Source organism: Anopheles maculipalpis, chromosome 3RL (genome assembly GCF_943734695.1).
Source record: "Anopheles maculipalpis chromosome 3RL, idAnoMacuDA_375_x, whole genome shotgun sequence".
Taxonomy (NCBI): Eukaryota; Metazoa; Arthropoda; class Insecta; order Diptera; family Culicidae; genus Anopheles; species Anopheles maculipalpis.
Genome location: NC_064872.1, coordinates 21,661,246 through 21,673,381, shown reverse-complemented (window position 1 = coordinate 21,673,381; position 12,136 = coordinate 21,661,246). Strand labels below are relative to the sequence as shown.

Genomic DNA, 12,136 nt, shown 5'->3' with positions numbered 1-12,136 from the left:
GATATTACACGAAATTGAAGAATTTTCCGACAGCACTAGAACACGGCCAAATGCGCTCACAACGGGACAACTGTAAACACACACTTCACGCACATACTATACATTCATGTCCTTGAGCTTGAAGTTTGGATCATTCGCACCGTATGACACTGCGTTACATCTGAGTGAGTAAAGTCGTTAATAATACCCGCGTACACTAACCCGAATTCTAAGAAATCATCCCGTAAACTGATGAATAATTCACCAGGTTTTCCCTGATGTTTCCCTTTTTTTACCCTCACGTTGCTGTTAAGGCAGCCCCCTTACGCAGAATAAGGTGAGACGGTTTTTGTACGAATCTGTCCCGGCGGCTTCTCACTTCTGACTGAAGCGTGCCGAATTCCGGAGCACATCCGAGAGCATCCGTCAAACAGGGCGGCGACCTTTTGGCGCTCTACGCGCGTCACTCGATTTCGAGCAGTTTTTCTCTCACAATCTCGCTCGAAAGGTAAAGAGAGCGTGAAAAACATATGTTTTCCCAAGCCCGGCGGTAAATGAATTTCCTAGCAGCTGTCAACTAGTGAGCGAATGCTTTTGGGGAAAAAAGGATAGAAATTGCTAATAAAACCTCAACGCATGTTATCTCGCTTGTGTGGATTTATTAACTACGTTAGGCAACAAATGTTTCACTGATCAACTTTGGTCTTTTGAGGGTTAGACGGACTACTACTACTGCTTTACATTATACATAGGTTTAGTTTCCGGATTCCGGAACTGTATCGACAGCGTTATTTTCGGCTTCATTCAAACATACGACGACCTTTGCTAACATTTCGTTAAATTCGGTCACCGCATCCTGGACCGACACTGCTAGACATTGCTCAGTGTCCTTAGCCAGTGCGGCCACATCTCGAGAAGTTTGTCCAATAAGAACTGCAGCATCACGAACGATTTCTTCCACAATGCCAACCGCCACAGGAGCCTACAATTACAGGATAAAGGTAATTACGAACTCTCGGTAACAGATATCCACTCGCTCTAATACTTACGTTCTGTAGCGCACAGTTAATTTGATCCACAATCCAAGTGTTGTCCGACAGGCACTTCTGTCCGATCGCTATGATTTGCTTCACCTTTTCCGTACCAGCCTCTATGTGTTCTTCGATCTTCTTTTCGATCAAGTGCACACGATCCAACGTTTCCTTGGCACACTGTCCCGCCTTATCCCGAGCATTCTGCACAATGTCGCGAACGTTCTGTTGGACTTCCGCAAAGCATGGGGACACCTTCGACTTCAGCTCATCCAGTGCGCCATCGTACTTTTCAATTTCCTTCAAGACCTTCTCATTGTAAAGCGTCTCGAGATCTTGGATGGCATCTTCAACCGATCGGAACTGTTTGTCAGCGTTTTGCTGTATGGTGGAAAGGCTTACGAGGGCTTCCTGTGCGATTCCGTCCAGCAGGTTATTAAACTCGGCAAAGAATTGGGCACGAGCGTCAGACGATGGGACACCTTCCGATGGTATAGCCACTGGACCAGCTTGGAGCTTTATGCACAGGTAAGTGGAAAGTTTCAATCAGTTTTTCTTTAGAAGGAATTGGGATGGTTCTTACCTGTCCAAGGCAAACTGCTAAAACAGCTATCAGAAGCAGTTTCATTGTTTGCTACACACGTGGAAACTTATCATGCGCGCATGCTCCACAAGCCTTTTTATATTAAGATTTATTTGTTTAAAAACCCTTCACGCAACTCACTTAAACAAACTACTTGAGATAAATATTGTATCTTGAAGCTCGATACCAACCAGGTAACTTGTTATCAAAGGCTTTGCTATCTTTGCTAAACAAGACTGTAGACAAAGGGGGAATTTCTCATGGCTCATTGCCAAAAAAAGGGTTTCGATTCGATAAGAAACATGATATTACTTTTAGCACACAAGTACTCCAGAACCGCAGTGCTCCATTTCCCCAACGCCCGTGGGCACTTTATTTCCTATCTGTTTAAAAGTGTTTTGTTCATTATCAACTAGCTCCTCTTATCTCTAGATGTTTATCAGTTAACTTACTCTTCGACAACGCACGCCGCTACGGGCTTCTTTTTATCCGCATCCTTGTGCTTTCCTTTCGCTTTACTTCCCTTCGCTTTGGACACCGCGTTAGTAGAGGCAGTTGTCTGGGCAGCATTAACGCCATTCTTCCGCACACCGTACGCTAGTAATCGGTCGAAGTCGTTCGGTATATCAAGCACCTGCCCGTAGATGCTTTGAAAGTCGAACTGTTTCCCAGCCGTACCACCATACTCCTGGGGCAAAATGTCCGGCTGGATGTACTCGTGCAACGACTCCCAGTTGGAGTAGTGGAACCGTACCTGATCCTTAATCTTCTTGCTCAGCATCGGATACAGGATGGCGATGGCTGCGTTCATAAACACCGACGAGTTCACCACATGGAACTCAATGTTCTTCAGCGGCAGCAGATCCGTCTTTGCCGATCCAATCCGTATGTTGTGAGGCGTCAGAAAGCGAAAGCTCTTGAGCGAGTACCCGCTCATATCGATCAGACAGGTGACGCCGTTCTCGAGTGTATCCAGCTCGTTCAGCATCAGCTCGAACCAGATGTCGTCCAGATTAGCCAAATCGGTGACGGCCATGTTGGAAAAGTCAATCGCACCGAGTCGGGTCACGAACACACGCCGACCACGCTTATCGCGATGCTTCAGTGCGAACTTTACGTTACGATTTAGCAGCTCACCGTAGGTGGCGATCGGTTTGTGGAAAAACCATTCCGGGTTCGCTTCCTGGTGAAATAATATTGGGTGCAAGTATAGCAAACGGTCTGTGCGTGTGGAGAGGGTAATGTGTGTCCAACTAATGTGTTTCGATAATGGCGACATTCACCTTCAACTTGATCAGCTTTACGATGCGCCCGAACGCTTCCTCCACGTCCCAGTCGCAACAGTATAGAAACCGGCAGAGGAACAGATCGTCGCTTCTTCGCTCGCAGTCATCGTAGTCTGGGGGGGGAGAAGAAAGAATCGATATACTTAATTTAGTCGCTTATGGAACAGGTATTATGCCTAGTTCAAGGAATCGCAAAAAAAAAACAAAACCGGTTAAATCAAATGGTTCACGATTAAGTTTAGGTTTGTGTGTTGCTTTCGTTTTCATCAACGGCCATAGTTCGTTGCACCAAATGTTAATTTAGTGAGGCTTAAGGTGGCTTTACACGTTAATATCATAGTAAGTTAGAAATTATTTTTTTGATAGAAATGAGGAGAAGACCATTTACAGGATCTTTTTGAATATTTGTTTTTAATTTTTGCTAGAGTAAAATATTTCTGCGACGAGTATTCTGCACTGCTTGTTGAATACTGCTAGTAAACTGTGTCCCAGTATTGCACGGTCAAATTTAGTATGCACTATAACATTCGTCTTCATTATTTTGCGCTTGCGGACAAGTGCAAACAAGTACTTGACTAACGGAAACATAGTTGTCTAATTGAAAAACGATTTGCTCTAGTTTTTCCGTGATTGTTTTGCCTTCAAAAGGTTGATGTAAAAAATTAGTAGTTTCTTAACAATACTTAACAATATGAAGTTTTATTTATAATCTTCGCTAATAATTGATCAACTAAACTTGTATGCCGAAGTATGACATGCTCATAAAAAATATTTTACCTTGTTTTTAATCGAGAGGAACGGCCTAACCGCATAGCTAGTTTTTTAATATTTTAAACGTTTTTACAATTTCAACTGCAATAATACTTTTTTCATAAGGGACGGCCAGGCCGTATTACTCACTGCAATAATAATTGAAATTCCAAAATATGATGCTATTATTTGATGTTACAATCATGGTATTTGTTAAGTCGCTATCATAACTTGCGCTATCATAAAATCAAAAAGATTCTTCAATATTTTTAAACACGGGTTTGTCGATAAATTTATACTTTAAAAAAATCTATTAAGGTGCAAAACCTTCTATTGTTTATTGCTTTGGGTAGTGCAAGTGGAAGAAACAAACAAAGAAAAAATATTTTAGTGGTAGAATATTCGATCGTTTACAGACGCCTTAACCAATGGAACAGCTTTTAACCATTAACGCATCAAGGCAGCTAACATTTGAGCTCCAATCAAGATGCGTTAATTGCTGACTAAAATCAAACAACAACAAAACGTTTCCCAACAAAACAGAACAGAACATTTTACGCATTCAAATTCCATTCTAATCGAACGAGGTGGAAGTAAAAGTAAGCAAACAAGTTTTCAATGCCACTGGCAACACATTAGTAATGCACGAGATAGCGTTCAGCTATCGGAATTCCCGTTCGATATTTATATTATCTTCACTAGTCGTTCAACTCTCTTCGACTTGTACGATAGGCAATCCACTTGTGAACAGAACGGACCACTTGTTGATGTTCCGTTTCGGTTTCCCACTCTTCAAAAGCATCGCTCGTGTGTGTCCCTGACAGTGACCGCATGTGAGTGCGTCGTCACGTCATCCGTCCGTATCATGGCGCACAAGAAGGGCAAACTCGCTCTGACCGAAAATGGTTGCAAATGATCGTTGAGACGCCTTATTCGTTCGTGCATCAATCAAAACATGTGACAGGGTAGCGTTCGTGCTTACGATTGAGTTATTAACTAATAGTTTGGCAGATTATCGCCCCGGCTGTTTGCTGCTAACTGCTTAATTGAATGAAGGTGGCCTTCGTTTAATGGCTTGTGTAAAGCGAGTATCGTTAGGTTAGCAAATTAACTAGGAACGGAACGGTTTCCTGCATTTTGTGTTAATTCATTTATTATCTTTTCATCATACGAACACAGAGTTCTTTTTTCTGTTTTAATTGGTACGATTGCTGTTTTTGACAAAGTTTATAATCACACTAAGGGAACGCTCATACTACAATGTAACGCTTTCCCTACGGAGAAATGCATTTGATGCAATTATTGCACGCTGCACTTTCGCTTTCGCGTCTTGTCAATTGAGAGAGAGCGAGAAAACAAAATTACACCGCCAGCTGAGGGTCCAGCCGGGGTTCATTCGTTTCTTTGCCATTGTTTCCATTTACTCGGTGCAATAATGATGAAATATAAAGTGCATCAAGTGCAACGATGGTTGACTAGTGTTCGCTTCCGTCTCGTCGTTTGTTACTTAAGCCGCTCACAATCAAGCTACAGTTCTCGATCTTTCAAAACACGGCACATTTGATATGCAAGCAATCCGTTAAGTTTATTTCCAAAGCAAATGTTTTCTGGCGGCCTGAAACGTCTTTAAAGCATCCAACCAGCAAAAAGAGATAGAGCGACTCATCAATCTCTGCCCTACAGTGATTCGATATTTTCCATTCGGATCGGTTCACCTCTCACGAGCCGGTGACTACCGTCCCTTGACTATTAAATATGCAGCTGGTGCTGATAAATATGCTAATAACGGTTAGTGGTTTGGGTTCCCTTTTCCTACACTTCTAGGGCCATTCCCACTGCACCCCGCGTGAAGGTATTGCTGATCTTGCGATCTTGATCACACTAATGAATAAAACCAAGCACGCATCGCACCATTGCATCGCATCAGTTGTGGCTGTGTCTCAAGAGCTTTCGGGTACGAATGTGTGGTATTATTTGGCCTTTTTTGTTTCTTTTTATCCGGGTTTCCCTTTCCTTTTCTAACACACGCATGCACGCACACACGCTATCAATGTCAACCCATCGCCCCCCTACCCATACTTACTTTGAATCAACTTGCGCAGTTCGTTGATCTTCTTCTGTCGTTCGGGCTGATCGGCGAAAAGGGTCACTGGGGCGTTGCTACCGTTGGTAACATCTTCTGTCGCCGGTTGGTCCTTGGCGTTGGGCGCACTTTTCGTAACCGCCTTTATTTCCGGCATGATCGAGTACCTCGATGACGACTTAATGTAAGCTGCACGTAGGTGGCATAAGAAACGGAAGTAAACAAGTGGTTCAGAGTTAGAAGGAAAAAATAACGCAAATAATTTACGATTCAAATTCCAGACACGGATTGGATTGTTATCGATAAACTGGGGGACGTTTGTAAGAATGGAAACACCGAACAGCGCTTGATTCTACACCTCCTTTGGTGACTGTATTCAAAACAAAAATCACAACAATATCGTGCGAAGGTTTGGCCGTCTAGCGCGTTGAAGGTTAATTACAAGTTTTGTTCGTTAGCATGATGTATCGTCCGCCGATGTATCGATACGATTCGAACGGAACTCGTGCACATTAACAAGGCGTAACAGGTTGGTCAGTTCTTTAAGCTATGGCCGGGTGTAGTGTTGTTCGAGCAACATTGAATCAACGGTAAACAGGGTGAAAAAGTGCGTCGTTCGAAAGGGAAATTCCCAAAAAACCCTGACAATAACATGGATCGAGGTTTTGTTCGCCGTTAGACCGATTCGATTTGGAGCAAAATTAAAATCGATTGTCTTAAAGACTCACACACAAAGATACAATGTGTTGTTTTATTTCTTTTTTGAGCTCAGAGAAATGAAGCACCTGTTTGCGTCTTGCATCGAGGTTAGATTGTTAAGCATTTCTTGTAGTACTATTTATTTATTTTTGCGAGGGCTTTTGGGATGCTAAACGTTCAGTGTAAAAAAATCCTCCACTTCTTCCTTCCAAGACTACCAAGAATCGTAATTGATATGAATCAATAAACAAATGCTCGGCAAAATAGACAAATAGGCATTGATCATTTTACCAAATAAATAAATAAGAATAAACAAGACTGATTGCAGATTATCACAGCTGCAGTGAAAAATGAAATATAGAACTCAAAATAGGATATGAAAAATTTCACATTTTTTCCTATTTTTCTCGTAACTTTACGTTGTTTTTTTGAGACATCCTGAAGTAAGGCAAAACCAAATTTCAATATGAGTAACAATCTTATAGGTGAATGATCGTAGGTAAATTATTTCAAAAATTGATTTAAATGTTCCTACTTCTAAAATTTTCAACGTTCGTTATTTAAGAAAAAAATTATTTCCTTGGAGAAAGAAGTGTTAGTTATAGTTTGTTATAGTTAGTATATAGTGTATAGTTTGATTTTTTGACGAGTAAAATTTATGTTTTGGGTTATTCATTACAAACACGTGGAAACCTTTCAAAAATTAGTTATTTATTTATTTGAAAAAAATGTAAATATAAAAACTTGTTGCTAACTTTTCATTAGCAACGGGAACAGCAAACATGTTTTTGATTGTTGAAACCATTATTTTTGTAACAAACTTTTCAATAAAAATCCTATACCTATAAACACAGCAAAAGTGTACACACTTTTCGGTGTTTGTCATATCAAATTGTTAAATGTTGTCACTTCTTGAAATACTACACAAAACAATTTTAAAAAAATGGTTTTACCCCTCTTCGTTGTATGGTCAACACCGCAAGTGCTGAAAAATAATTACATTAATTAACATATTCGGAACATTCCTCCGTAGTGACGTCTACCCATCCAACTACGTGGTATGGCCTCGTAAGCTTATAACCTATTAGATAGCCGGAAAGACGTTGGAGATCGTGCAGCCAAGAAGTAAAAGAATTATAATATTTACTTAGAATGTCTTTCATTACCTCATCTCTTCTTTCAAAATATGTTGCTAAAAAACGATGCATTAACAACACCTGCTCGTGAAGTTGCTTTTTACTGCACCGTATTCCCCTTTTACTGTAGCACCATTAGCAAACTTTATAGCAAAAGTTGCTGCTAATAGCTTGCTAACAGCACATAGCACGTAAAAAAAAAGCAATGTAGTAATAGTACTGCAACCTTAAACTTTTGTCTTTTAACATAAAAGTGTGAAAACACCATTACAACATCTTGTAATGAATCGCTTATTGAGAAACCTGCATCCCGCACAATAGAACACGTTCTTTGACGCACAAACTTCTCGCAGCATGGCACTCAACGGCACCCATCATAAAAAAAAACTATCCAATTTACACCACACAACAGAAATAAACCTTTATGCTATGATGTTTTCAATTTCTTCTACACCTTCACCAGAGCCAAGCCAATAAAATAGAAGCAAGCAGTAACCATGAATAGAGCCGCACAGACGGGGTGTGATTGTTGTTGGCCGAAGTCGTATTCTCCGTATTCTGCTTCTGCCAAGGTTTTAAATGTTTCGAGGTACCACCAACTCAACCACCCTCCCCAAAAAATAGGTCCCGCAAGAAAATTACCACCTTCTCACACGTTTCGGTACCACTTTCGGTGGAAGCTTGTCGTGCTGCGGCCAACCAGAATAAGATGCAAGGTTATTACTGTTGGGGGAATATATGTATCGACTATTCGGTGTGCTTTTTTCAAATATCAATTCGCTAAGCTGTCTTCTTCGAGTAGTTCTCTCTCTCTCTCTCGGTATTTTTTCAGCTCCCATTGTCCCTAACCAATAGTTGTAGTACGAGATTGCGAATGCTTTCAAAGCTTTAAGTAGAAAAGCGTGAAACGATAGCGAAAGTTGTACTAACAGTGAATAGCAAGCAGTTCATGCAAGGTCAGCGGAACGGGACCACAATTTGGATTTACAATCTTGCGCCAAACTGGAGTCACTCTGTGTGCACGGCGCGCCGAAAAACTTAAAATGCCGACTGCGCTTAAACTTCGGGACACACAGACGCACACCGTCCGTAAGTGTGCGCCATGTGCTTTGCAAGCATTAATTTTTTTTTTTTTTTTGTTCGGTGGCCTTTGGTGCACTTATGTTGGGAGGGATTGATAGGTTGGTTGCGATCCTATCTGGCGCTTAGTGGATACATTTTCAAAATTATACACTTGCCCTGTTTTGCTCGTTTTTGCAAACAGTTTTTGCAGTTCACACGAACTGCATATTAGAAAGGTAGTTAAAAATGTCGTTAAATGAAGATACAGCTGGCTAATGTAATTAAGACATGTGTGAGTACATCTAAGGAAGGGTCTTGAGAGCTGTCTTAAGACCTCCAACCTTTAACCTGCAAGATGGAGTTAGGTTATAAAATCTCTTTTAAGTGGTGTTGGTTTTTTTTCTGCAAATCATCTTCATATGCACGATACACACGCTCACAACACACTCTGCATAACCTTCACGGCCTTCCTTTTTTTTTTTTTGGGCAGAGAACTATTCATTACAAGCTGCCCAGTATTATGAGCCGTATGTTGAATCATTCTTCCGCTAGCTTCACTACTTCACATGCACAATGTTCACCGCCTCTTCCGTCGTACAAAAGTGAAACCATTAAACTCGTAGTAAATCCATTGCCGTTGCATAATTTGCTGCTCATTAACGGATATACCATCGGTCGGAGAATCGTCACTGGAAGCTTGTTTTCACTGTCCATCGCTGATTACAAACCAAACCCCCTTAAAAAGCGTCGACCGGCACCAAAAATGTCAAACGTAAAAGGATCGCTTTTAGGATGTCCCTTTTACGGATGGCAGCACTGTGTTTGTTTTTATATATTTTTGGGGGCAGCAGTTGCCCTGGAACGTTGAGACACACATTTTTGTTTTTTTTTTTTGAGTTGCGAGTCTCCTATCCACCGACCTAATAGGAAACACTACTGAATATTTCCAAGGCCGTATGGTGCATCGGTAAGCTTGCTCCGATGAGCGAGCGAACGAGAGACTTCAATGCAACCGATAACGGGGAACTCGAGCCGAAAGGCTGTCCCTTTAATGATCGGGTTTCCACTAGCCAAACACTTACCGGTTTCCCTTCCCAATTCAAAACACACAAACACACACACGCACAAAAGGCACTTGGAAATCTTTCGCTTCACAATGTACCGTACTGTACGACGGACGCGCTGCGACTGTCGGCTAGCGACACGCGCCAGAAAGGTTTTAATCCACAGCAACACAGTAAAGCGCGCATCGCGCACGCTTTCAAATGCTGACGCAGCACACCGGCACGTACGGGTTCAAGCTTTGGGGAGGATTGTTTTAGGCGCTAGGGAAGACAATGTGAAGTATGCAATTTTCTGTTCTTTTCGATCCAAGTAGCTTGATCAATAGCTTAACTTGCAGTTTTGTCTTTGATCAATTTGAGAGAGTTTTGATGAATATAGCACAAATTTGTTGCCGTTCTAACCGTACCGTAGGAGTTCAACGAACAGCGGCAGACAGCTGGGGGACGTGTGAATTGTTTACGCACGATTGCTGCTTGCCAACCGGTTCCTAGCAGTTTGATGCGATCATGCACGGCTAATATAGTTTATGAAATTGCATCATTTTGTACGTATTTCCTATGATAATAATAATTGCTTATGATGATAATAATAAATAAAATGTTGTTTTATACTTTTTTTCAATTAAGGATACTTGTGGAGTAAATTTGTTTTGGTTGATATAATAGAATAAACTTAGTGTTAATTGTTACAAAATTAATATTATTTTGTGTGTATTTTGTTGTTGCCAGCATAAAGCTTACCTTTAATCGTTGCACTGTGAAAACAACACACAGCATTGAAATCGTTTCGCTGACAGCATGCGTAACATTTCATTTCACGCGATGAAATATTTCAATCCAATTCATTTTCAAATGAAACATCTTTTGGGATTGTAGGGAGTTTAAATTCTTTCTAAAGCATGATTTTTAATATTTCTATAGTGTTTGAAGTTAATTAAATTAAAACAAAATAAATATTTGTAGTAAAATATTTCTTTATTTTTATCGTCGTACGAATAGTATACATCTTAATAGAAAATATCGCATTAAACAGTTTTACTTCTGTGAAAAAATATCACACTATCTACGAACCTCGTTGTCATCGAACATATTTGCATAATTTGTAGTTTTTTTTACTATCTACTATCCCATGCACTACTCCGTACTAGCTCCGATTGCTTGCTCAGCCCTTTCGTCTATTCTATATGAACAGAACCAGTCTATCTTCAACCTCGATGAATTATGGCCTATTTCAATCTTCCAGCAAAGGATCTGACACGTATCCTAACTGTTGTAGCTCATCAACAACTTGCTCCACTCGGCTCAAGTGCTCCAACCAGTACGTGTACGGATATTCAGGATTAGTTCCACCGTACCGTTCGGGTAACGCTTCCGGATCGATGTACTTGTGCAGCGAGGTCCGATCGGTACCGTGGAAGAATAGCCGCTGTCGCATCTTCTCCGTTAGCAAGGGTTTAAAGATCTGAAACACCGTATCAAACACCCATCCCTGGTTGACGATGTGAATTTGACTGGTACGGAGTGGCATACTGGTGGCAAGGAGGGCTAGCATTTTCTGTGCAATTGTTGGCGTCAGGTTCCAGGCGTGGTTCAGCGTAAGACCCTCCAAATCCATGATGCCTATTCCGCCCAGCACTTGGGACTGTGGTTCCAGTGAGCCTACCTCCAGCAGCAGCATAGTGGCACGGAAAAGGTCTACGATCGGGATTTTGTTCGGACGCCATTTGCCAAACTTGAAGCAAATTACACGCCGTCCTTCCTGATCACGGTATGGCGAGATGGAGATGATGTCGTCGTCTCCCAGTGAGCGTAGTGACATCGGATTAACGTTCTCGTAGAACTCCGGATTGCTTTCCCGGAAGGCGTAGTAGCGCACCATCAGGTTGTAAGCATGCAGCACGTTCCAGAAGCGGGCACGAAGGAATTTTACCAAATAGTCATCATCCACCCGATGAGGAATGCATTCACCTTTTTCTGAAAAGACGAAGGAAACGTTAACAACATTACCACTCGAGCGGACACGCTGCTGCCATTCTTGCTCACCATAAATCATGTCCCGCAGCTCTTCGATCATCAAACTCTTCCTATCCGGATCTTCACCCTGAACACGTGCGACCTCGGCCACTTTGGGCGGAAGCTCTCGCTCCATGTACAGCTTGTGCGCGACACCCTCCGGTTCTGGCATTCTGCACACAATCTTCGGACCTTTCCACAGGCGACAAGCAGCACACCTTCGGGGAGGTATTGAAATTTGTTTCTTTACCTAAACAAACAATTAAACACAAACACGCACAGAAGGGATGGGATTAATTCTTTGATTGATGGAGTAGGTCTGCTGGTGGGTCGCTGATGGTGAGTTTTGTTTACAAACAACTGTTGCGTAACTTAGTTGCATTCGGCGTCATCTGAACCGGAACGATGCACACAAGACGGACGCTAATTAGTAAGCAACAGTGCGGTTTT

General features: G+C 41.7%; 3 protein-coding genes across 4 annotated transcripts in view; 1 reads left to right on the top strand and 2 right to left on the bottom strand.

The window, feature by feature from the left end:
- LOC126565597 (60S ribosomal protein L34) overlaps window positions 1–12,136 on the top strand; it is a 364,763-nt gene that overhangs the window by 83,325 nt on the left and 269,302 nt on the right. The gene's annotated exons all lie outside the window — the stretch shown is intronic.
- On the bottom strand, window positions 713–1,638 carry LOC126565260 (uncharacterized). The gene is made up of 3 exons (XM_050222424.1): window positions 1,594–1,638; window positions 1,029–1,526; window positions 713–961 (listed from the first exon to the last, which is right to left on the bottom strand). Exons 1-3 carry the CDS (start codon window positions 1,636–1,638, stop codon window positions 734–736), a joined length of 771 nt encoding a protein of 256 aa, XP_050078381.1. The 3' UTR covers window positions 713–733.
- LOC126560472 (uncharacterized) lies at window positions 2,042–11,935 on the bottom strand. Its single transcript, XM_050216430.1, has 5 exons — window positions 11,717–11,935; window positions 10,907–11,647; window positions 5,713–5,901; window positions 2,877–2,992; window positions 2,042–2,776 (listed from the first exon to the last, which is right to left on the bottom strand). Exons 1-5 carry the CDS (start codon window positions 11,856–11,858, stop codon window positions 2,042–2,044), a joined length of 1,923 nt encoding a protein of 640 aa, XP_050072387.1. The 5' UTR covers window positions 11,859–11,935.

Excerpts from the sequence above, each read along its gene's own strand:
- LOC126565260 (XM_050222424.1), bottom strand. The coding sequence starts at position 1,638 with ATGAAACTGCTTCTGATAGCTGTTTTAGCAGTTTGCCTTGGACAG. Across the intron at positions 1,527-1,593 it reads TAGCAGTTTGCCTTGGACAG|CTCCAAGCTGGTCCAGTGGC; the intron begins GTAAGAACCATC and ends CTGTGCATAAAG. Across the intron at positions 962-1,028 it reads TTAACTGTGCGCTACAGAAC|GCTCCTGTGGCGGTTGGCAT; the intron begins GTAAGTATTAGA and ends CTGTAATTGTAG.
- LOC126560472 (XM_050216430.1), bottom strand. The coding sequence starts at position 11,858 with ATGCCAGAACCGGAGGGTGTCGCGCACAAGCTGTACATGGAGCGAGAG. Across the intron at positions 5,902-10,906 it reads AGATCCTTTGCTGGAAGATT|CTTACATTAAGTCGTCATCG; the intron begins GAAATAGGCCAT and ends ACCTACGTGCAG. Across the intron at positions 2,777-2,876 it reads TAAAGCTGATCAAGTTGAAG|GAAGCGAACCCGGAATGGTT; the intron begins GTGAATGTCGCC and ends TTATTTCACCAG.